This window comes from Acanthochromis polyacanthus, chromosome 10, assembly GCF_021347895.1.
Source record: "Acanthochromis polyacanthus isolate Apoly-LR-REF ecotype Palm Island chromosome 10, KAUST_Apoly_ChrSc, whole genome shotgun sequence".
NCBI classification, from domain to species: domain Eukaryota; kingdom Metazoa; phylum Chordata; class Actinopteri; family Pomacentridae; genus Acanthochromis; species Acanthochromis polyacanthus.
This window is the reverse complement of record NC_067122.1, coordinates 36,214,590-36,239,916: the sequence shown is the minus strand read 5'-3', so window position 1 is coordinate 36,239,916 and position 25,327 is coordinate 36,214,590. Positions and strand designations below refer to the sequence as shown.

At 39.3% G+C, this 25,327-nt stretch overlaps 2 protein-coding genes across 3 annotated transcripts; one reads left to right on the top strand and one right to left on the bottom strand.

The window, feature by feature from the left end:
• Window positions 1–3,843: 3,843 nt before the first annotated feature.
• On the bottom strand, window positions 3,844–13,074 carry commd5 (COMM domain containing 5). Of its 2 annotated transcripts, XM_022214002.2 has the most exons (7): window positions 12,824–13,074; window positions 11,111–11,271; window positions 9,645–9,673; window positions 9,505–9,555; window positions 9,211–9,306; window positions 6,824–6,899; window positions 3,844–5,262 (listed from the first exon to the last, which is right to left on the bottom strand). In XM_022214002.2, exons 1-7 carry the CDS (start codon window positions 12,942–12,944, stop codon window positions 5,161–5,163), a joined length of 636 nt encoding a protein of 211 aa, XP_022069694.2. In that variant the 5' UTR covers window positions 12,945–13,074; the 3' UTR covers window positions 3,844–5,160. The 2 variants fall into 2 exon arrangements, with proteins under 2 accessions (XP_022069694.2, XP_051810191.1); XM_051954231.1 differs by lacking the exon at window positions 9,645–9,673 and having other exon boundaries at window positions 9,505–9,590.
• fam199x (family with sequence similarity 199, X-linked) lies at window positions 13,068–25,047 on the top strand. Its single transcript, XM_022214001.2, has 8 exons — window positions 13,068–13,185; window positions 15,175–15,353; window positions 17,869–18,088; window positions 18,306–18,464; window positions 18,627–18,788; window positions 20,513–20,696; window positions 20,905–21,008; window positions 22,717–25,047. Exons 2-8 carry the CDS (start codon window positions 15,187–15,189, stop codon window positions 22,888–22,890), a joined length of 1,170 nt encoding a protein of 389 aa, XP_022069693.1. The 5' UTR covers window positions 13,068–13,185; window positions 15,175–15,186; the 3' UTR covers window positions 22,891–25,047.
• Window positions 25,048–25,327: the final 280 nt, after the last annotated feature.

Sequence of the window (25,327 nt, the reverse complement as noted above, 5' to 3'; positions counted from 1 at the left end):
AGTAGCGGTTGAGGATAATATAGGTCGACTGGTCTAGCCTGTGAACTCAATCCTGAACACAGACACTGACTGACATCTACACCATGGTGGATGCAGACAGACTGACACACATGCAGAAACAGACAGACTGACATATATGCAAATGAGGGCACTTGCAGAGTATTATGCAAGGACACACTGACCACTCACACATAATAGTAAGAGATCCTGTTACTCCTTTGCACCTTGGAATTGTGTTTTGTTACGTCTCTAAATAGGCCAACAATGCAGTCCAGGCAGCTATTCCAGCACAGACAGTCTAGACGCTGTACACCAGGTTGGGACAATCAGTTCTCATGAAAGTCACCTCACCAGACTATTATACAAGTGCTTACTGGGCTTGGTTTGAATGCCAAGACTGTATACGGGTGTTTCTAAAGCAGGTAAATGATTCAGCTGTGAAAATATGTTTCAGGCCATCATTTGGGTAAGAACGTGTAAACATAGAGGAATGAAAGCATGACAGAAGCACTTGTTACAGCTAGAAATATACTTTAAATCAGATTTGAGCTTGAAAATGTGAGTCTGCGGTAGTGAATCACCATGAAAATGGCATTTTTGCTGCTTTGTGGAGCAGATTCAGTTTGTTTTATGGTTGTCTGACCAAGCAGAATCTGATATTTGTTGGTCTGTTTTTTTAAGACAGAATCAGGTCTGTGACTTATCAAAATGAAGAGAAGATAGTTTGTTTAAAATGTTTTTCCATATAGAAGATTGCTTAGATGAGGAGGGAGGTGACATGCATTGTAGTGTGCTTCATTGCACTGCATTTTCATTATAACTGTTGGATTGTTATTTTTCTCCCATCCTGGAGATTTGTTTTATATTTTAGTGTAGTTTATATTTGAAGATGCAGGTTTTGGTAGCACAGGGTTTTGCAATCTGTGCATTCATTGTGTTCTCATTTCCTTTTCTAAAAGAAACACCCGTTTACTATTTACCCTAAAACTTGTAGGATTTGACTCCCAGAGACACTCAACCCAGGAATCTTTCATTCTCGGAGATGTGAGGCTCATATCATCCTCAATCAGCAGTGTTTTGTAAGCGTGACTAATGCTAAACACTGCCTTTGCTTTAGTAATGCAGGTTCCCAAACTATAGAAAGCACAATGTCAGTTAGACTGACAGGAATGTCACTCTTTTTTCAAACATTATAAATATACAGAATATAAACTAAAGTTACTGACAGACTGACAATTACAGCAGAAGACAGAACTATAAGAAAAGTACCGAGCCCCTAAGGTGCCACGGACGAAAAAAAATATAACTCGTGCTCACAAGATACTATTCGTGCGCACGAGATACGTATTCATGCGCACACTATACCAAAGCGTGCGCTCGAGATACTTATTCGTGGTCACGTTTAAGTTAAAACGTGAGCACGATATGTTAAAGTGTGTGCACGCTTTAAGATAAAACGTCAGCCGGCAGGAGGAGGACTCAGGTTTGGTAAATATCCCTGAGTCCTCCTCCCGCCGGCTGACGTTTTATCTTAAAGCGTGCACACACTTTAACATATCGTGCTCACGTTTTAACTTAAACGTGACCACGAATAAGTATCTCGAGCGCACGCTTTGGTATAGTGTGCGCATGAATACGTATCTCGTGAGCAGGCTTTCGTATCTCTTGCGCACGAATAGTATCTCGTGAGCACGAGTTATATTTTTTTTTCGTCCGTGGCACCTTAGGGGCTCCGTAGAAAGGTACAATTGTTTCTGACTTGAACCTCAGCGTATGCACCCAGTTTATTATGAAGGTATTCAGTAGTTGGAACTTCAATCATAAAGTCATCAGTGTTCATCACATGACAGCTCCTGGATTCTCCATACTCTAGATTAGTATCTGTACTAAATTTCCCTGCGATCCGAGCATTATTTGTAAAGATGTTTTACTAAAAGTTGAAAGTAAGAACTGGCTGATGGTGCTAAAGGTGAAAGGGAATCATCAGTCAGTAGGATTCCTCCTCTGGGAACCATGAATGTCTCAAGCAGGGTTGTCAAACATGTGGTCTGCGGATTGAAAGCGTCCCACCAAAGGGTCCAATCCGGCCCCTGGGATGACTTTGTAAAAATTACAGGGAGGACATTAACTGAAAATTGTAAATTTGTAAAGCTATGAATTTAAAATCATTTCTAGACCTTTACAAGGTATTCTGATCATAAAGTAAAATTGTTCTTTCGTCATTTTGTGTCTTGTTTTTGTTGTTTATTGTCTGAGTTTTGTCTGATTTTTGTTGTCTCACGTTTTTGTTGTTTTGTTTATCGTTTTTGTCATTTTGTGTTTCCTTTTCGTCTCACTTGTTTTTTGTCTTATTTTTGTCATTTTATATTTTGCTTAATCCGTTGTTTAGTGTAGTTTTTGTTGTTTTGTGTTTTTTGTCTTAGCCATGACCATAACAAGTTATTTTGATCATAAAGTAAAATTGTTCTTTTGTTGTTTTGTGTCTTGTTTTAGTTATTTTTTTAATCTTTTTTGTCTGACATTTGTCGTTTGTCCCATGTTTTTGTCGTTTTGTGTTTCCTTTTTGTCTCACTTGTGTTGTTTTATTTTTGTCATTTTGTGCTTTGCTTAATCCGTTGTTTAGTGTATTGTTTTTGTTGTTTTGTGTTTTTAGACTTGCTTGTGTTGTCTATTTTTTGTTGCTTTGTCATTTTTGTCATTTCATTGTCTTGTTTGTGTCATTTGTGTAACTTCTTGTCTTGTTTTTGTTGTTTGTCCATTTTTTTGTCACTTTATGACTTCTTGTCTCTGTTTTGTTTTTTCGTGTTGTCTCATTTTTTGTCGTTGTTCCTTGTTTTTGTCATTTTGTGTCTCGTTTCTGTAATATCTTGTCTTGTTTTTTTTTTTTTTTTTGTCTAACCTTTGTTGTTTTGATTATAAAGTAAAATACTAAATTGTTCAGTTCTAGCTATCTGTGACTAAACGTTTTGTTTCTTTGTAGACATCTGTAAATTGTAAATTGTAAATGAAAAACTACGGTACAATGTTCCTGAAACTTATTTTTCTCAAGAAATTTCCAGTTGAGAAAATTGTTAAGTAGTCGTTATTTATAGGTTATTGTGCTGTAATTTTACTGGTCCACTTGAGATCAGACTGAGCTGAATGTGGCCCCTGAACAAAGATAAGTTTAACGCCCCTGCTCTAAAGCAACACATCTAATACTAATGAAGTTTTTCAATCTGTGTTGAAGTGATGGACTGACTAATTAGAAGTAAGAGTCAATATGTTCAAAACCAAGGACAAAACCACGTGCTGTCAAAAATAAGACTGAAGTTACATAAAAAAGTATAGATTAGGTGTTGAAAGCTACAGTTTAATTTAATCCATATTTAGAGTGATTAAAAAGAGTCTTTATCTTCAATACAAGGTTCATAATTTATATAACTGTATTAAAATGATGAAAGTGGACAGACTGACACTGCCAATAAGAGAGACACACAGTTAGCTTAACCTCTGTTTAGACTTTATTAGGACGAATTTTCCTACAACTTGACCAACCTTGAACACAACATTCAGATTGTATTAATGGAGACTGAAGTGGATTTTAAATCACCTTCACCTTGATATGTGGTGATTGCAGAGCAGCTCTAGTCTGGTGTTCAAAGTGTTTTCTTCCACGATAACTGGAGAAATCAAGGTTTAAAGAGAGGCCACTTCAATCATAGATCTGATCTGCCACAGCTGTACAAAAACATTTCGGAGTGCTAAAGTAAATGTCTTACTGATTTGTCTGCAGTTTTTTTTTCATTTCTATATTCTGTTTATGTTGCCACTGTAGAAATCATCACACCTCTGAAGCAAAAATACACTAATGGACAAATTTTATTGCAGAATTGTGGCTGAAGAGGACAAAGTGTTGATGTTAATACAGAAAACACATAAAAGCAGCATTTTACCTCACAGATTATGAGGCTATGCCACAAGATGAGTAAATGTGTTTTATTTTGTTATGGTTTGAACTCTATGTACAAAAACATGAGTAAAAAGAAGCCATTGATTCAGTCTCTAATGAGTACCAGTTTAAACGGCGACAGAAGGACCATTTCCACTGCAGGAACTTTCTCAAAGGGTCAGGAATCTTTGGAGGAAATCATGTAACTCCCCTAAAAGTCTCTGCTCAGGGGAGTCGGACTCAATCGGATTGAATTTGATCCACTATAAGGCGGTTTTTGCACTGCAGGAACTCAGGATAGCGTTGATATATTTACAGAAACAGGTGTGTAATCAGCCTTTCAGTTCCCGTTGGGGCGTAGAATCCCACAGCTTCTAACGCCACATCCACTCTGACTTAACCAGAACAGCTATAAATAATAGCTACTGGACACAACACCAGCTCCATAAACACACAGAAAAACAGAGGGTTTGTTCAGATTGGTCATGCGGTGACTTTTACATTTAAGCTGGCGATGTTTCAGAGAAAACACAACAAGGACACTGAGTGGGCTGTTCTTTCTGAATCTGAATCTGAACTTTTTTTCTGACCGTAAAACAGCCCTCAGTGAGGTTCTGCTGGTGGGAAGACATGCAAAGAGTCCTGCAGGGAAAACCACCTCGAGTCATGTAGAAAAAAAAAAGATTTTTTTGCCAAATCTTTGTAGGTCTTTAGACCACAATGAAAGACAACAAATGGTCTGAGAGAACCTTGTAGCTCCTTAACCCTTTGATGCCCAGTGTGGCTCAGGAGATACTCATTCTCCATTGGATTTGGGTCATTTTTGACCCAAGTTGTGGATCAAAATGTTAAAGTAATACCAAGCAGTCAAAGCTGCGAGCATTTTGGGTGGAAAAGGGCTTTAGTGAGAGTGTCCAATTGGTCATTTGTAGGCAGCTATATTTTGGCACACTAAAGTTTCTCAGGCGTCTCAGATCCAACAAGCACTATTAAAAAATGCAGATATGTACAGTTTAAAAGAGTCTGATTTTGTTTTTAAATGCAGGTTGAGATACATGAAGTTATCTTTTTGCACTCCGTCAACAGTCAGGTACGTTGGATGCCAACACCATCAGAGGACAAGATCATAACAGGCAGATTATTATCATCTTTTATATCATCGTATGAGAAAATTGTACAAAACTGCGTCTCAGAAGTTAAACGGTTTACTTCAATAACTAGCTGGTGCGTCAGTCTTGGATCTTGAGGATGCTCCTCTTCTCCAGATCGTTCATTTCTTTGAGAATCGAAGCCACGTTGTAACGGAGGTCCTGGAATTTGGACACGGGCACCTGAACGAGAAAAACAACAACGTAGTATGAAAATAACCACATATAAGGTGGAGCTACAACAATAATAATAATACAGTTACATACCTGTTTGCTGGGTGAGACTGATATTTAAAAATGTAAATACAGTCACAAAAAGAGTGACTGAAAACCTGTAATCACACACCGAGTGTCTCTGTACATGGTGAAAATGGACCAAAACAACAGGCTTTTATTTATAGCTCCTCTAATTTGTGTCCCTCACATCACCGTGTTGAAGGTTCAAACTGAGCGTGAGTCATCAGCGTTTGCAGCTGTACTGGAGACGGCATGTACTAATTAAAACACAGAGCAGAGAGACGGTGAAGCCATCTTTAATGGTGCTTTAATTTAGATTCTCTTTAGGTTTGCACAGAGATAAATCCTGATAAACGCATATCAGGTGGAGATAAGATGCGTCCATCAATAGAATGTGCACATCGGATGTTGTCGCCGCTAATCTTCTAATTCAGCTTTAATCTGATTATGTAACGGCTGCACCAGGTACAACGTCACATCGTCCTCCCCCTCCTGCTTCTGTCCACATTAGTGGCCTTCTTTGAAAGCAGAGGCTGAAGTCTCAAATGCAGCTTTTATTCAGAATTTAACTGTCAGGTGTGGAGTGTGGCGCCCCCTACTGAGGAAGGACTCTTCATGTTTTAGTAACTTTACAGAGCTTCTCATGTTTGTCTGCTCTGTGTTTGTATTAAAATAATCACAGTGAGCTGCTGTTATTCTCCATGTCTGCATGACTACACTGCTGTGTGTTGTGCTTATTTCTGAACTGTAGAACGTTTATTTTCCGCTCTAGTTTGGTCTAAACTGTGTCACACAGTTTCAGAGGCACTCGGTCAGGGGCAGGCTGTGGTTTAGACCGCAGTTAATAGACGTAACTTCAGTTATTCCGCTGTGATCCTATTATGTAACTGAAACAGATCTCCATTAGTCCACTGGCCACCGACCAACTTCTTCAACCCGCAGGCTGAAGATAAACGGGGAATACAAGCTACAGTACGCAATTAACTCCAGTCATGTGAACAGAATCTACACAGGTTACTGCAGGCCAAAGTTAGACACCTAAATAGTACAATCTGGAATTAATTCAGTTTGTCAAAGTGTGTAAAGTAAATTAAAACTGATGAAATAAAAAATCTCTGAAATATAAATACACATCTCTGAGAGTGAAGAGGATGATGCCTGGTGTTGTGAAAGACATTTTGATCTTCTTTATAAAGTTGATTTAATGAATTATTTTAGATTTATTTTAACTTTTAGGGATTCCTAGCACCTGTATCTGAGTGAGAGGCAAAGAAAACACCTTCAACAACAAAATTAATATTTCTGTTGACAAGCTACAAGATCAAGATCATAACCACCAAAAACTGCTTCATTACTGACTCCTTTGGTGATTCAAAGGTTAAGAATTGAGGCATATTTCAGTACCAGTATCAAAATGGAAGAATGACACTCATGCATAGCTTCAGAATAAAAACAGATTGTGAAGTAAAATGTAAAACAGCATGCACAATCAGGAACAAGTCGCTACCTCAAAGCGGTGAAAACTCCCATCTGATAGTTTCATCTGCATGAGAACAGAAGGCTGCAGGGCTCTGGCTAAAGAGCTGGAAGACAAGGACAAAACAAAGACACCGAGTTTAAAAGTTACACTTAATGAAAACATCTACTTAAAGAATTAGGAACAGTTTATGTTGTTGTTTTTTTTTAAACTGTGGCCATATCTTTGGCACTGAAAGCTTCTCTCTGAGGTGTTTGTCTACCGGCTTCCCCAAAGATCAACCATCAGTCACGTGGTTTTACTCAGATGTTGTTCCAGGAAAGATTTTTTAGACAACAAATCAGAAAAGTTCAATTACCTGTTTTTTGTTGTGTCATATTTATCAGTCATAGTTATTTAACAAATCTGACATAGTCTTACAATTCTACAGTTTCATTTAGCGGACGGCTTTGGATAAAACCGTCCGCTAAATGAAATTGTAGAATTGTAAGACTTTTTATCCAAAGCGTCAGGAGAAAAGAACCTGGATGAGAGCCATGAAACAAGTTTGAGTGTGATAATAGGACTGTAGCATCTACAAGCAGTAATAGGATTGTTTTTTGTTTGTTTTGCAGTGTGTCAAATGCAAAGGTGTTCAGTGAAGAGCTGGTTTATAGTCTTTTCTTAAAGACTCAGAGAGACTCTGCAGATCAAACAGTATTCAGTCACTTATTCCACCATCGGGGAACCACAGAGTAGAAGAGTCCAGCTTTGCTGTGATTCCAATAACAAACCTGATAAAGAAAATCCTAAAATGGATTATCAGTCTCTTATAATGTCTGGACATTTTGAAATGAGGGAATGCTTCTTTCCTTTGGGGTAGTTTAAGCGATCTCATTTGGTAGTTTTTTCTAATTCATTTTGACCCAGGTCATGTCTGTCACCTTCTTTCTGCCACTGCAGACTTGTTTCATCAGACCAATTATTTTCTGTTATGAAAGGCTTGGAAATGTGAAGAATAGCTATAGTTGTTGCAGATTTATGACCTAGTTTTACCAATAACCTTTTGTTTTTAACTTTAGTTGACTGTAGACTTAAGTTGGGCACATGTGCCCTTCTGAACGTAAAGTAATACTTCTCGTATGGGTCGGGGACGACGTTTCTGCCATCAGGGATTATATGGAGGTCATATAGTAAAAGCAATAATAGAATTTAACAGGTCAAAGATAAGCACAGTTCATGGAGCCTATACTGAATACCCTTTAACTGCCTCTTAGTGAGAAAATGTGTTGAAATGGGAAATTGAGTGATGAACAGTTTTAATATGATATCTGTTGTGGTGGTTGTATCAAGTGCCTTTTATTGGCTGAGCGCAGGGAGCAGGATAGAGTGTAGAGCTGAATGAGAGAGTTCAGGTAGGAGGGAGCTGCTTTCATTCTAATTCTGATTGCAAGTGCCAGAGTTTTGAATTTTTTGAAGGCAGCAACTGGAAGCCAGTGAAGTGATCTGAACAGTGAGGTGACATGAGCTGTTTTAGGGTGGATAAAAACCAGACGTGCTGCTGCGTTCTGGATCATCTGCAGAGGTTTGACCATGAAAGCAGAGAGACCTCCCAGTAACGAGCTGCAGCAGTCGATGTGTGATATTAGAGAGCCTGGAGCAGGAGTAGTGCTTCATGTTCAGACAGGAAGAGTCTGATCCTCCTGTTGATTGATTGTTGTTGTCTTCAACATTTTGCAGACATGACAACAGTTTGGGCTGCACAGTGACTTGGTAAATGGTTGTATTTATATAGCGCTTTTATCCAAAGCGCTTCACATGATGATATGTCACATTTACCCATTCACACACACATTCACACACTGATGGTGGGAGCTGCCATGCAAGGTGCTAACCACAACCCATCAGGAGCAATTAGGGGTTAGGTGTCTTGCTCAGGGACACCTCGACATGAGCTCAACGGGCCGAGGATCGAACCGGCAACCTTCCAGTTACAAGACGGCCACTCTACCCACTGAGCCATGCCGCCCCGTGGTTAGTACTGTCACCTCACGGCTAGAAGATCGCCGGTTCATGTCCCGGTCTGGACCTGGCATCTTTCTTTGTGGAGTTTGCATGTTCTCCTTGTACATGTGTGGGTTTTCGCCAAGTACTCTGGCTTCCCTCCAGTCTAAAACATGCTGAAGTTAATTAATGATTCTAAATTGGCCTTGGGTGTGAATGTGAGTGTGAATGTTTGTCTCTTTATGTAGTCCTGTGACAGACTGGTGACCTGTCCAGGGTGTCTTCTGTCTTCACATTAAGTCGTCTGGCATAGACTCCAGCCCCCCATGACCCTAATGAGGACTAAGCGGTGTATAGATAATAGTGGATGGATGACACAGTTGGAGCCATCAGTATGTTTCTCAACACATTAAATCTCTTTCTTTGTATCTTACCTTGTAGAAATGGCTACATCCACTCTCCATTTAAAATCTGCTACTGTTGGAAGCTGAGGATCTTTCTGGGAAGCAGCCGCTTCTAGGACTGCACGACTAAAAAAATAAAGACAAAGAGCAAAATAAACACTGCACACAAAACTGTACCTGAAAGCAGCACTGTGCAGAAATCTAAATTCTAGACATCTAGGAGACTCTTTGTTGGGTGTTGAGCCCGTAAATCCTGGACTGTATTTGGCTACACGGAAAAAAACGTACAAACATGTAAACTGTCAGGCTGTAAAATCAACTTACCGATTTCCAAAAACCACACTGCAGAAATCTGTGATGAAGTCTTCAGGTATCCTGATGACAGAAACAATGATTCCAGGATTTAGAAGCTGTGTTTATTATAAGAAGGAACAGTAATAATAGCAATAATAATGGGTGCTTGCCTTAGTTCTCGTAGATCTTCTTTAAAAGCCTAAACAGGGACACAAACAAAATGATAACCAGTTTTACATGTATTTAAAGTATTTATGGTGCAAAAATGATATTTCTACATCTACAAAGAAAGCAACCAGCATTTTCTGTACTAAATAACCACACAGATGTTTAAATTTTTCTGGTTATTAGCTTCTTGCTCAGACTTATTTAATCAGTTTAAAAAAAAATGTCAGTGAGTGAGTGAGGTGTTAATCAAGCAGTCATGAGAAGAGATCATAACAATTAACAGATAAACATAGCACATAAAGTGAAAACACCTGCATCAGTAAACCATAAGAAAGTCACCCATTTTATCAACCTTTTTTCTTAAGAGACATTGTTACTTAGAGAAGTAAAAGTAATCAGTGTTATCAATCATTTATCACTGGTGCATTTACTCCAGTACCATATCTAAGAGCAAAAGGGAGTTACTTATACTTTATTCTGCTACTTTTTAATTAAACTCCAATTCAGTTCAGAGGAAAATATCATACTTTTTACTCCACTACATTCATTTAATTAAATTAACTTCAGATATTTTACAGATAGAGTCTTATAATCAAAAACATTTTTAGCAAATAGATTATGATGTTATTCAGATGCAACTTTATTTATCCTTGAGGGAAAATTCACAAGCTAACCAGCAGATAAACTTGATAAAATAGTGACTTTTATCAGCTTCATCCATAAAGTGATGAGCGCAATAATGCATCCACAAACATCCATCCATTCTCTATACACCGCTTTATCCTCACTAGGGTCGCGGGGGGTGCTGGAGCCTTATCTAAGCTGACTCGGGGGACACCCTGGACAGGTCACCAGTCTGTCACAGGGCTACATATACAGACAAACAATCACACTCACATTCACACCTACGGGCAATTTAAAGTAATCAATTAACCTCAGCATATTTTTGGACTGTGGGAGAAAGTCGGAGTACCCGGAGAAAACCCACGCATGCACAGAGAGAACATGCCAACTCCATGCAGAAAGATCCCAGGCCCAGGCCGGGATTTGAACCGGGGATCTTCTCGCTGCCAGGCGAAAATGCTACCCATTATTCCACTATGCAGCCCATCCACAAACATAATCTAATAATTAATACTATTCTGACACATGCCATACTGCAGAAAAAGGTATTTTTACTTGTTGTACTTTAAATATATTTCAGTGCTAAAAAGAGTTTTGAAAAAACTTTCATGCAAGTAAAAATCTAAATGTGTGATGTTTGCTTGCAACTTAGAATCTAAAGTACAAAATCTAAACACTTGTTCTACCTGAAGTACCCCAGAGATCCATCACAGAGTGACTGTGACTCAGCATGAAGAACACTGGGACCCTAAAACTGAAGCAGCTGAATGGACTTCAGTCATTAAAAGCACATTATATCGCTGTGTTTCAGCATAAAACCTGCAGTGTTTTAGCACCAGCTCACCTCCTGTTTCAGTAACGGTGTTGGGATGCGGATGGCCTCAGACAGAACTCTGTGCATCCCAGCTATGATGTGACTGAGCCTCTCCTGAGGGATGACGCTGCTCTCTGCTATCGATTTCATCACCTCTCTGCAGTCCTTCCCCTCCAAAGCACTGACCACAGCTGGATAGAAGACAATCCACAGACACATTCAGGACACGTCCAACAGCTTCCACTCAATCTGAGCATCAGCGGCTGGATCTTATCACAGAATGAACAAACAGGGATGTCACCAGTCTAGTCCAAATACCATCATTTGTGCCATTTTTACACTAAACTCTCATAAATATTACCACCTGAGCAGCTGTAAGTGTTAGATTTTATTTCATGTACGGTACACAACAGAAATGAGCACACCCCTGTGAAATATAACTTCAATTTCAAATAACTCAAAATTGCATCACCTTACAGTAATTGCATCACTTCTTAGTTGAACAGTAGAGTATTTGCTCTCATGCAAAATTAAAAACCAACATTTTAGATTTACTATATTAGAAATGCAGGCCCCAGAGTTGGAGCTCAGAGCAGCAAAAATCAGTCCACCTTTCACTACATGAACACAGACTCAACCCTCCTCAGCATTGAGGATACCAGCATGGCACAAATTTCTGCAGAGATTTCCTCCCCTTACTCACTGACTATATTTTGCAGATCCCTCCTCCTCTCTCCTGGACTGGTTGTGTTTTTCTACCTTTCTCTTTACATTACCCCACAGGTCTTCTAATGGATTCAGGTCAGGTGACACACATGGCCAGGCCTTAGTTTTAGTTTTTCCTTCTTTAGAAACTTGTGGGTGATTTTGAGAGTTTGTTTTAGATCATTGCCATAGAGGGCACTTTGTAGCAAGTATTTTGGGATATCCACAGACAACCACGATGCCGTCGTTAAGGTCCATCTCTTCAGCATCTTTTGCACTCATGGAGCTTAATATCATCACCTTCCTACCTCTGTGCTTCACTGTCAGGACCATACATTCACTGTGGTAGTCCATCTGATCAAAGAATTTGCTTTTAATATTTAACCAGAAGTTTTTTCCCTCCATCTGCAACGTCCTTCTCTGCTACATTGTGCAAGCCCTGTTGTGTGATTTTAGAAGGACAATCACTAATTAGTAGTGGTACTACGGTTTGTTTTTTGCCTCCTACATTCTGCTGCAACTGTACTTTAACATGACAATTTTTAGTTGGTCACAGAGCTTCCTGTAACATTTTCTCTCAATCAGGTTTGTCAGTTCCTCTATGAAGTATATTACTTGTGGGACCATGATGCAGACAGATACAGCTCAGAGGTCCAAATCTGAGAAAGTTCTGGTGTTTTCATCCAGTTGGGATAACTGTAAATCAGTGGAATGAGTTTAATTTCAGTGATCACATGATTTATAACGTGGGTATTCACTTCTGCTGCATTGGGTTTCTACTTTGGAGGTTGTATTTTCAATATAGTGTTAAGAGCATGTCCTTTATAGTACATTGGGGAAAATACTCTAAAAATGCGCTTATTGAGAGATGAAATATTTTTAGGTTATTTGGAAAAATTGCACAGGGGCGTTCTCATTTCTGTTGTATTTCAATAGATAGACATGCTGCAATGAGAGACGTTGCACACAGTTTCGGTTATAATAGTTGTTTTAGAGCGACAGTAACAGTTATATCATGTCGTAGCTAATTTTCTGTACCTTTTAGTATTTTTCTGAAAAGCTCCTGGTCCACATCCTTCAGGTTTTTCGACATCGACTCGATTTCTGGTGGTATCCTTCCTCCCAGAAAGGAAGGGTCCTTCGCATGGCTCGAAGACATGACTAACAGGTGACTAACATGTAGTTTGAACGGACAGCAGAATTACAAATATAAGGTAACAGCCGTCTGTGTTGTCTTTGCTGCCAGCTTTCTGTTGATGCAACAACTTCCGCCTTCATGTCACATGACTCTCGTCTTCTCCCGGGAGTCTCGCGGTGACAGCTCTGCTGAGATCATCGGCGGAAAAGAAAGGATTCGCAAATGGAGGTGGCAGAAATGATCGCTGTTTGAACAACTCAAGGTTGGTATCCTAACGTCGATAGCTTCGAAATAAAAACTTCGCCATGTTCATGAACAGTCAAAGTTTGTATATCATGGAGAAAAGATTACTTACTTGTGGGTTTGTGGTTGGTAAACGCTGGGTGTAGGTTTGGAGCGTTAGCATGCAGCTAACGATGCTAGCTGGTGTTGTGTTGTCCCAGGCTAAATGTTCACGTTTTATAAACACGGCACGGTTTACGTAACTTATGCACAGGCTAATGTAGCTAGCTTCTTTTGATGTTGGACTTTCACGTGCTTTGCGGCTTTACTTTTACTATTATAATTACTACCACTGAATATATTTCTAGCTATTTGCGACACTTGAATACATAAATTATGTGCAGTGTCAACAATTAGCAGGAGCAGTGCGGTTGACGTACTTAGCTGGTAAAAGAACACATCATCTGTTTGTTTATTTAGCCAATAATATCACAAATGTTTTCTTACTAGCGAAGGTCTTACTAGCGTTATGTGCTTCCCAGATTGTACTACTCGGCAATACGTGAAAAAAAGAAAGTTGTTGCTTATTAGTGACGGTGTGCAGCATATTTGTTAAAATAAAACAAGATAATCCTTAATTGCTCCTCATGCCAGGGGAAATTAATTGTTACAGCAGCAAACATGTTTACATCAGCAAAAACACTTAATAATAGTAATAATATTTACAATATGTACAAGGATGAGAAATTTAAATGAATAAACACAGTATTGATACACTGTAGACAACAGTAATGTAAAGTGGTTTGAAAATAAATTTAGAAGTGCAAAGATGCAGCAATGCAAATATTTCTGTGCAGATTGTATGGTTTGAGATTATGATGATGTGCTATAAGTCTGGTGTTGTGAAGTCCAAACATTACAGTGCAATTAAATGAAATCTTAAAAAATATTCAGATGCATTTTATATTTTTCCTTGTTCATGTGAAACATTGATAAAATATATCATATATTGTTGTTTTATTCTTGTCTTATGGCTGATTTTACTCTTTTTCCTTCTTTGTGTGCCATGTTTATACAATATACATATTGCTGTTTTATTCTTGTCTAACTGGTGCTTTTTGCTCCTTTTATGAAGCTCTTTCCAACATTAGTATGATAGGTGCAAAATAATTTAGCCTGTTGTTATTATTCTAATGATGTTGTTCACTTGCAAAACATAAAAAGGAGCATATTTGTATTTCTGCATGTGAAATTCACCTAAAATGATCAGCAGCTGTGTTTTGTAGGCAATGTTCACTTCTACTCCATACAACACAATGACAAATCTAACAGCTTATGCATTATTGTGCACATTTTACTATTGAAAATGTCTGCATACCCTTTAGGGCTGTGATGCCAGATAATTTTAAAAATTTGTCACCAATGAAGCGTTTAATTTTTGTTTTTAAAGACCTGTTTTTAGTAATGACCAGGGAGGGGGGGACGGTTTAATGTGAATGTAAGCAACTTATGTTGAATTTAACCTCTTTAACATATTTATCAAAGTACATAGGTATTCATTGTAATGTTAACATAACAGAGAAAATACATGCATGTACAGACATTAACATGCATTAGGATAATTGAATGATCTCATGTTGATGCACATCAAACTAAGAAAGCCAGTCAAAGAAGTGCATGAAGGGCGTCCAGGGGTGTTTTAAATCTTACAGTATCTAATTAACTAAAGAAGCCCAACATAATTTGTCTTCTCTTGTAATTAGCTGTCTATCTAGTGTTTGCTACCACAAAAAAATCAAAACCTCAGTTGTGTGTCTGTTGTCTAAACACTGCCACCAACACTTCTGTTTGCAAAAACCTTTGAATTACGTAATTATATGGACACAGTAACAAACACTGCACACTATGTTTATGAAGCTTTCTGTGAATGTCAGATGTGTTTATTGTACAGGTGGTAATTATTCAGCTGCTGCTGTATTGAAAGGCAGCCGGTTATTTTTGTCTTATCATCTCTGTTTCTGTTCATCAGGTACATCTGACCATGTCTGAATCTCTGTATGAGAAGTTTTTGGCGCCAGAGGAGCCTTTCCCTCTCCTCTCCCAAAGAGCCAACCTCAGCGATGTGGGAACTCTGGACGTCAGTGACTTTGGCTGTCAACTCTCATCTTGCCACAGAACGGATCCTTTGCACCGTTTCCACAGTAACAGGCAAGTAGAGAGTGTGTGTCGGTGTGTGTTCACACACGTGTGTCACCAGGCAGTGGGATAAACCGACTCTGAGGAGATAAAGGATCAGTCATACAACAACAAATGTTGACATAGTTCAGAATTGCATGACTCCTCTGACGAAGAGTATGTCCCAGACGCCCCAACATCTTCCTCCAGAGGTCGGGCATCCAAACGAAGCCGTCAGGCGGGCTATGGAGGCCGTGGTCGGGGAGCGACGCGAGCACCCCGAGCCAAAAAACGTCCTGCAGTCTCTTGGCCTGACAAGCTGTGGGATTGGTAACTTTTCTGGAAGTTGCTGATCCCTGATGCTCTCTCCTCCACAAGCAAAACAAATGTGCGCGCGGTTGCGTAGTGCGTAGCTCGCCCACCTCTGCATGGGCTTGCTTGGTGTGCGCGTAACCGTTGATTGACAGCATGACAAAGCTGAAGCTCGAACTTGATTGGTCGGCAGCAACCGGTGCTTTTTGGAATAACATGGGGGTCTATGAGAGGAAGGCGGAGCTCAGGAATAAATTTTCATATCGCGTCATACTAACTTTATATTATAGTATCGAACTAGACTAACACATTTAAGTTTTGTTAAAAAATGATACATGAATTGAAAACAAACGGAAACTCCGGACAGCAGCTTTAAGGATTAGTTTGAAAGCAGCAGTTACCTGCTAAGTCATCAAACATCTTTACACTTAGTAACACAAGAAAATCACTCAGAGCGCAGTACTCCACCAAGGCTGCTCAGTCATATCATTTCAGACGGATGAAATCTTGGAAAATGTGTGGCAGAAATCACAGCACCATAGAATGTGACCATTTAATGTAGATGTATCCACAAACAAAATGACCTCATGCTGAGCACAGGTGTGTGTGTTTTGCATGTGTATGTTATGTACAGATACCGACTTAAATATGTGGCAGGTGGCAGGAATTGATGGAACTCAGAAACACCTCCACAATTTAATCAGTTGTTCCTTGTATCATTTCCACCTGATAAGTCCTCAGCGGTGGATTTGTAGTAGAATCACAACCAAGTGATCGTCAGCAGACAGCTGATGTAGTGTTCACTTGTCATGATTACAGTGACGCTGTGCAAATCCGTTGGTCTGTTTTTGACTTATGTCACATAAATATGAAACAGCATTAAAATAAATTCACTTTTTGGACAAATTAGTAGAACAACAGTAACTAAGCTTAGGTTGTGGTAGGAAAACTTTTTTTTGTTAAAGTCAGTGCCTGATGGTTCCAAAGATCTCTGGTAGTCGCTGCTTTTGGCTAGAGACGAATATGTATGCTTTTTTTTTTAGTTTTTTTATTGAGCCAATATTGATTAGACCAATAATTAATATTTAAGGAGACCTTTAACTGAGAATCCACAGCTTGGAACTGAAACACATTTGTAGTGAAAATGAACATCTTTATGTCAAATGTAGATTAAGACCAACTCCAACACAAACTTTTGTTAAAATGCTTTTGTCAGTAGTATTCATGGGTTTAAATAAAAGGGAACTTTCAACATTTATTCTTCAGTGCTCATAGTCTGTTGCTTGGGATGTGCAGTTAATTAAATAGTGCTTGAAGTGGGACTTTGCTTACAGCGGAGAGTAGTGACTAAAGGTAAAGACAGACAAAGTGGTCCATTTAAAAAAATAATGAAGTGTTAGATCTTTAAAATTAGGATATCAATCATTGGAAAAACCTGGAATTTGAGTACTGGATAAGACAATTGGTCATGTTGATGATCTGTTAATCTCTAGTTTTAGCCCTGTTGGAGTTGTTGAAATTGTTTTCTAATGGATGTGTCTAATCTAGAGAAATCTTACACCAACATGTGAGGTTGGACATGTGTGTGATTGGGATTGTCCTAAAGAACCACATTTAACTTGTCGCTGTGCATCTTGTGGTCTTTTTTAGTCTGGTTGGCAAAGTGGAAGGAATCTAAAATATTCCATGAGTAACTGTGTGAATGTTTTCAGATTAAAGCCTCTGTGTAGTAATTCTATTGCTGAAAAGCCTCTGGGACTAACAATTACAGCTGGTAGGAGAGTGGTAGAGCAGCTTTTTACTCTCTTAATTTGAAGGCTTAGAAAAATAAAGTCTACATGTTATTCTCACCAGACTGACTCCTGTATCTCTGTTGTTTATTTGTCATATCCCCTTGTTTGTGATGTGTTTCTCATAGATTCAGTTACTTGAAATGCCTAAACTTATCTGTAAGATGAGTACTTGGATCCTATCGTGGCACAATGTACGCTGTATTTAAGCTTCACAGTCTCCTTCGTCCTGACTTTTCCATGTTTTAAAGAGTGTTGTTTTTGTAACATCTTATGTTTATTACCAGTGTTATGAAGCAGTCCCTTTGCATTCAGCTCCACACGCTCTATGAGCTTGTGACAAATCAGACTCCTGAATCTTGAATCTATCTGGAGAAACGACCAGTGCCATTTCAGGACATTACTCCTATAATTTTGCATGACGTCGAGCTCTTTGTTCTCTCCAGGTGGAACCTCACATCCTGTGGGACCAGCGTTGCGAGCTCAGAGTGCAGCGAGGAGCTCTTCTCCTCGGTGTCTGTGGGGGATCAGGATGACTGTTACTCCCTCCTGGATGACCAAGAACTAACGTCACTGGATTTATTTCCTGAAGGCAGCGTTTGCAGCGATGTCTCTTCTTCTATCAGCACATACTGGGACTGGTCTGACAGTGAATTCGAGTGGCAGGTAGGTTATAATTAGCTGCTCTGTGGGCCAGTTTTAATATTAATTTAAATGTGTTATAAGTGTTTGATATATACTCTGTACTGAATACATTCTGTGAGCCGTTAGAACCTGGATGGATGGATTTTAACTCAAATCAAACTGTAGCTGCAAGTCCTTTCTTCCTCTGTTCATGTCTCCACACCTCACTGTTGGCCCGTCTTTGTTGCCCCCCCCCCAGTTGCCAGGAAGTGACATCGCAAGCGGCAGTGATGTCCTCTCTGACATAATCCCGAGTGTCCCGAGCTCACCGTGTTTGTTTTCCAAGAGGAAGCCGAAACCTCACCCTCATCGCAACCTGGATGAACTGCCGTGGAGTGCCATGACCAACGACGAACAGGTAGACAAACCAGAGCACCTTTATGTGCTCAGAATTGCTGCAGCCAAGCCGCTATTTTGCTTTATTTTATTTTATTTTTTTGCAGGATTTGGTAGGATTTTTACTGCTACTACATCATGATAGTCAGTCTGGAGGAACAAAACCTTGTGTTGTCACTTTCAGGTGGAGTACATCGAGTACCTGAGTCGGAAGGTGAGCACAGAGATGGGGCTGAGAGAGCAGCTGGACATCATCAAGATCATCGATCCCTGTGCTCAGATCTCTCCCACCGACAGCGAGTTCATCATCGAGCTCAACTGTCTCACCGATGAGAAACTGAAACAGGTGAGAACTAACTCTGAAACACACAGACAGCATCTCACATAGCCTCATACTTAAATTGATGGAGCGATTAACTGATTTGTTTCTGTAATTGTTTGTCATTGGCAAGGACTTAACGATTTTTTTTGACATAAATGACCAAAAACTAAATGCATAACCTCATACTTAGATTGAATGTGTGATTAATTGATTCACTTCTGTAACTGTAGTTTTTTTGTAACCTAAATGAATGTATTCTTGGTGCTACTATCTGTAATACATCTAATGCAAAGATTTTTATGATCTTGCTTGTCATAAAAGGCAGAAAACTAAATACGTAAAATAGGGATATCGGCATCCTGATGTTATCGGCCCGATATTGGCATAAAAATTTAATATCAGTCAATATTGTTATCATTTTTTGCAAGCTCTCTGTGCCAGACTAACAATATGTTTGTGGTTCGGAAATATTTCCACGTGTCCTTCGGATTTCAAACTTGCGATTTACAATGACTTTACAGTGTTGGTTATGAGAGGCAGAACCGAGGATTCTTTTTGCACAGACAGTGTTTATATTTGCAAAGCCTTGTTGTATTTGAGAATGCATCCAATGGAGCATCTCAATAAAATGAGGCATGATGTGTTAATTCCACGACAGGAGACGTGATGTTACCTAAAATGAGTTAAATAGCCCTCATGTATCGGTATCAGTTGATGTTGGAATTGTAAATTGAGAGTTGGACGATATCAGCATATCAGTTATTGGCAAAAAAGCCAATATGGACATCCCTAATGTTAAATCAAGAAATTAGAAGGAATGACATTTTGTTATGTTTATTGCTGTTTATTTTTATTGATGGCACTGTTAATTAGTTACCTAAGAAAGGATAAACATGTAAACCCTTTAAATCCCACGGGAGCGACCTGCTCCCATTTTACCATAAATCCTCAACCATTTGCGCTCGAAAGAAAATTCAAACTATTCCTGAAAGAAGAGAAGATGCATTTTATGGGGTATTACAGTGTGTCAAAGGAACCATGTGCAACAACGTCCATCACAAAATCCCATGTACATTTTTGTAAATATTTATTATAGTTCATATTTTGTTCATGTTCAACTCCAGTTCCTAATTTAGTGAAATCGTGAAAAATCTAACTCAATTTTTGTTTTTCCCCACTCTAAACTATTGTTTCATTGTCTAAACACATAGTTTGTCAGATATTGCCAGACATTGAAAGCTTACGTTGTTCTGAAAAAAAGGCTAAAAGCAGTCACTCATAGTATGATTTCTGACTCTTTTACAGCCCAAATTTAAAAAAGACAGGCCTCCTATATGACCCTTGAGTGTTAGAAGGTTAATAAATAAGCATTAGTCAAATAAACCACATTAGCTGCAGCCCTACACCAAGCTTCAGTGAGATGTTAAAGGGAAAAGGATAAAAACAGTCTTAAGTGGACTTGTATACAATAAGCCATCATGAAAATACATTTTTATTAGCTGTCATTGTTTCATTACCATAAAAGTGTCATTTTTAAAACTTTGTCATCCATTTTTTTTCCTTACATGCAGATAAAACATAAATATAAATGCATTTCTGATATTTAATTCCACTATCTGCACAATGGAGATGACATAACGTGTCCATTATCAGCTGAAAAACTGAGTATGCATGCAGTCTGTTACTTGCCTTTTTGCTTTAGCTGTTGTTCCAACGTTCTCTTGTATTGACCTGTGTGACGCCATCAGGTGCGTAACTACATCAGAGAGCACAGCCCGAGGCAGCGAGCCAGCAGCACCAGAGAGGGCTGGAAGAGGAGCAGCCACAGCAGCGCCAGCACAGGCGGCGTCAGCGGAGCCAGCAGCAGCAACGCCAGCATGGTCAGCTCAGCCAGCTCCTCCACCGGATCCACAGCCTCCAACTCTGTAGCAGGTAATCAGCTGTTCAGCGACGGTAACAGAGGAGTCTTTAGGAATCTGAATATTTCTGGCTCAGATCATTGAAAGCAAGGGACTTTAATTGTTGCGATAATAAAAAGTTGTAATAGAAAAGAGTTTCAGTGTTTTTGTTAGTTTATTTTGTGTTTGTTTCACATCTTGTTGGTTGTAACGCTGTGTGTTTGTGTTGTCTTTTTATCCAGGTGGAACAGCCTCAGCCTGTAGTGGAAGCAGCGTTGCCAACATTAGCCGAGCTCACAGCGACGGCAACCTTTCCAGTGCTGCAGAACGTATACGAGACTCTAAAGTAAGAACTGTGAACATGTGCATGTAGAAATGGGAGAGGATTTCTATTTTTCTACTTGTTAATGTGCTACACTGAGTTCAGTTTGATACTTTTCCTACTAAAATGGTGTCTGACACACAGAAACAACAGCAGACTTCTGAATTTGGCGCTTTATTTTTTACAATCTTCTTGATCAGAATACTGCAGGACCTGGTCCAAACCTAGCTGATACACTCCAATTATTGATATTTTGTTGAAATTTGAAGTGAAAGATTCTAAGTCCTCGGTAGGATTTCCTGAATTTTGCCTTCTCATCATTAGAATGAGAATGAACTTGATCAGGTGAAACATTGTTGTTTAATATGTGCTGTAGAGCTGAAGCAATTTCTCGAGTTGTTCAATTACTAAAATTCCTTGAGGCAAAATTGTCTGAACTTCCACTACGCACTACTCCGATATGGACCAGGACCCATATAAATTAAATTTGACTGGAGGTTTCTATTTTACCTGTTGCAGCTTTTCTAGTGTTTACGACATTTATCAGATCAGAGGCTGAACTATGAAGACAGTTTAACAAAGTCAGACTTTCTTAGTGTGAGTCGGCTCAACAAAAACTACTTCTGTTGCACAGTTCTCACTTCCGCTTTTGATGCTGTAACGCTAAGTGCTGAATCCGATTACTAGATTAATCGGCAGAATAACTGATAGAACACCTGATTACTAAAATAATCTGCAGCTCTGCTAGTAAAAAAAAAAAAAACGGCTCATGAAGATAAAACCACGTCGTTTTAATTTGGGTAAATCTGACATAAGAACACCTGACTTTACTCTTTTCAGGTATTTTCTGTGCTGTAGTAACTAAGTGGAGACTAGAGGCTTCTACGTGCACAGCTGACTGGTTCTGGCCGGTTTGTGAGGCATTTGGGGAACATAAGTTAATTGCAGTGTCTATTGATAGGCAGATTTTCAGCAAATGAGACGTTGAACCTTGTTTTAATCAGTGTTTTCATGCAAAGATGGGGACATTAGCAGCTTATTACATAACATGGAAGTGAAAGCAGGGCTCTGTTTATTTATGGTGAGGGTGTACAAAAAAATTTAATCATCCTTACTCAAAAATAATGTTTATTATTTTGGCTATAATCAATGCAGCCATTCCTGATGTTGACGCAGTTTTGTCACCTAGAGAGAAGATCCGTCTCTCTGTTGGAGTCAGTGCAGCCACAGAAAGTGTTTCTGATTCAGCAGAGTGACGGAGTGATGCTTCTTTTATCTCATGAACACTCTGTGGCCACTTACAAACCCATAAACAGCCACACAGCTGTATGTTGGCCTGTCATCAATTCTAGCATTGAGAAGCTGTTCTCGGAATGTTCTTTCATTAATTATTTCTCCTCACTCCAAATAATTAGTGGACAGAACATTATAATGGCTACCAAGTTCACTAAATCACTTAGATATGGTAAGATAAGGGATAAGATGGACCATCCACAGAGGGCAGGAAAGAAAAAGTCGGACATTGATTGGCTGTTTTTTTGGCCCACACAGGAAGGCATCCCATCCTTCATTTCCTAACTTTGTTCTTGAGCTCTACTATTTCTCACCATATTGTGCCACACACACGTCAGTCTTACTATAATTAATATATTCTGTGTATTTTTCTTGTGTTACGTTGCTACAAACTGCCCTTGACTCTCTGCATCCTCGCTAACTCTGTCTCTTTGTTCAGAAACGTTCGAAGCAGCGTAAGCTCCAGCAGAAAGCTCTCCGGAAGCGCCAGCTCAAAGAGCAGCGACAGGCCCGAAAGGAGCGCCTCAGCGGACTGTTTCTGAACGAGGAGGTGCTGTCGCTACGGGTGACGGAGGAGGACGACCACGGTGACGACCTGGATATATTGATGTGACACCAGTGAATCAATCAGTGCTCCCTCTAAACCTGCTCTCCCGCCACCTAGCCGCTAGCATAGAGCTTATAGACCGCGCTGACCCACATCGCTGCATGCATCGGCTCTGAATAGGCTAAACATGCTTAGAACGCATTTTGTAAGAGTAACGTGCCAGGCAGTATTAGCTTCTATATCTTAGCTTAACATATTGTTTGCTTATATAGCGCATACAAACGCTAGCTGCTGCTATTCTTACTAAGCTAGTCACAGTAACGATGCAAAAAACAATGCTAATGCTTTGATAAGACTCAGTCTAGCCTGCGTTTAGCTAACGGCCGCAGATACAAATGAATCTACACTACTAAAGACGGCTATTTCAGCTGAATACAGTCAACAAGAGGATTGCTTCTAGATGCTGCTAGAGCGTATATAATCACTGCTACTAATCCAACCACCACAGACAGAAGGACAGATCAGAGAACAGAAGCAGAGTTTGGCGGTTTAGCTTCATGCTGCGCCAGAATAACCAAGTTTTTATTCTTTATACGACCACAGCGGGGATTTTAGGTACGAGCTGGTGGCAGGGCTGTATCTGCACTAGCCAGACTCTGTTCATCTGTGGATTGAGGTTAAATAAACACCTGCAGCAGCAAAGAGTCAATTCCTCCAGTTCTAGTCAATGTGGTGTGAATGTAAGATATCAGCAGCAGCAGATTTAACATGGTGGTGGATTTGCTTAAATACGAGCCCTCTTGTTGTGACGAGTTCAGGGGAAACACCACAATATTTGAAAAGTAATGTCAGGGAAAAATGATTGTTAATGTCGAAAATAATCCTTGATAACATACGAATAATGAAAGCTGTGGAGGTTTGTAGGTGTGAAACGGAAGCGAGCTGGTCTGTCTTTCTATCGCTGAGTGTCGTGGTCCCATTTCACTTCCAAGGCTTAGAGGGAGCACTGAAACACTGCATGTTAAACTCGTCACCCACACCAGACCCTCATGTGGTCCACTGACTAACATACACCTGTTAAAATAGCTTCTCTGTGTTGTAAATAAACGATAAGTAACATCATATTTACTGCTTGCTTTCAAGTTTTCCTTGGTGATAAAGATTTTGATTTAGTTTATTTTTCCCATTTGTGTGTGTATATAATGACGATATAGTGAGCTAATTGGTGTTTGCAGCTTGAATGCTTTAAATCGCGGCTGTTCTTTTGTAATTTTTTGAGTCTTAAGTTGATGGATTTGGTTGTTATGTGACATTTTTGATTTTTCTTTTTCCTGCTAACACTCCTACCTGAATGATTTGACCATCATGATGAGGTTTGAAGCGTTCGAGCGCTGGTGGAGTCTTACCAGAGGTTTTTACGGATCACTTTGTACTGTATCGCTGGTTTGGTTTTGGCGCTAAAACTTGAGCTGGTTTCTTAAGCATCTAACATTAAGCCGTCAACTCATGTTCTAAAGATTTGCGCAATTTGCTTTGTTGATTTTTTAATATTTTTTTCCAAAGCAAGGAACACGACAGAGCAGCTGTTTGTGGAGTTGTAGCTACCCTGCTGTTTTCATATTTGCTAGATTTTGTTTCTTTGTGTTCTGTTCTTTTTTCTCCTGTTAACTTGTAAACTCTTCCCACAGCTCCTCGGCTGTAACGTGATGAACCACTGCAGTTTCTAATACTTTACATGTACTGAGCTTTGGCTCTTGTCTCTGTCTCGTGTATGAAATTATTACAAAATTACAGCAATTATGTTAAAAAAACTGCTTTATGTATTCTGTAGCAATGAATTAGTAAAACTCTATTTTGAAAAATAAGATAATTTTGAAAAAAAATTAAAACAAGTGTGATGCAACAAAGTTATTTGTACAAACAAGGTACCATCTAATAGCTGAAAATAGTATTAAACATGCTTTTAAAATTCTGTGTAAACAGAACTTTTGGATGAGGAAAATCCTTCTGCGTCCATATGAGTCATTATTAATGATAGATTACACCAGACAGCTACCGTAACAGTTGGTATCGGTTCCTTACAGAACAGTAGGGAACAGCGTTTCCTGCCCTTGTTGCTTGTGTTGCTGAGTAGCAGAGAAACTCTGTTAGAGCTGAGGGGAGTCTAAGAGAAGTCTGAGAAATTGTGAACTTGACAAATAAACATACCTTGTTGCATCCTGAGGTATTTGTGGTTCTGTCATTTTGAGCTACAAGGTTTCATAACGGTGAACCGAAAGCTTTTGGAGGAGACTGTCTGCCCAGTCTGTAATCCGGGCTAGACCCAGAACAGAAAATGTTAGATTTTTATTTTAACTATTTTAATCACACATTATAATTTGAAAATGATTATTTGTGTACGTTGGATGAATGTTGGAGGGTAAATGAATAATCAAAGTGTACCTTTATTGATCTGCCATCATCTATACACCATTTAATTGGTGACTTAGTCCTTGGGCCAGGA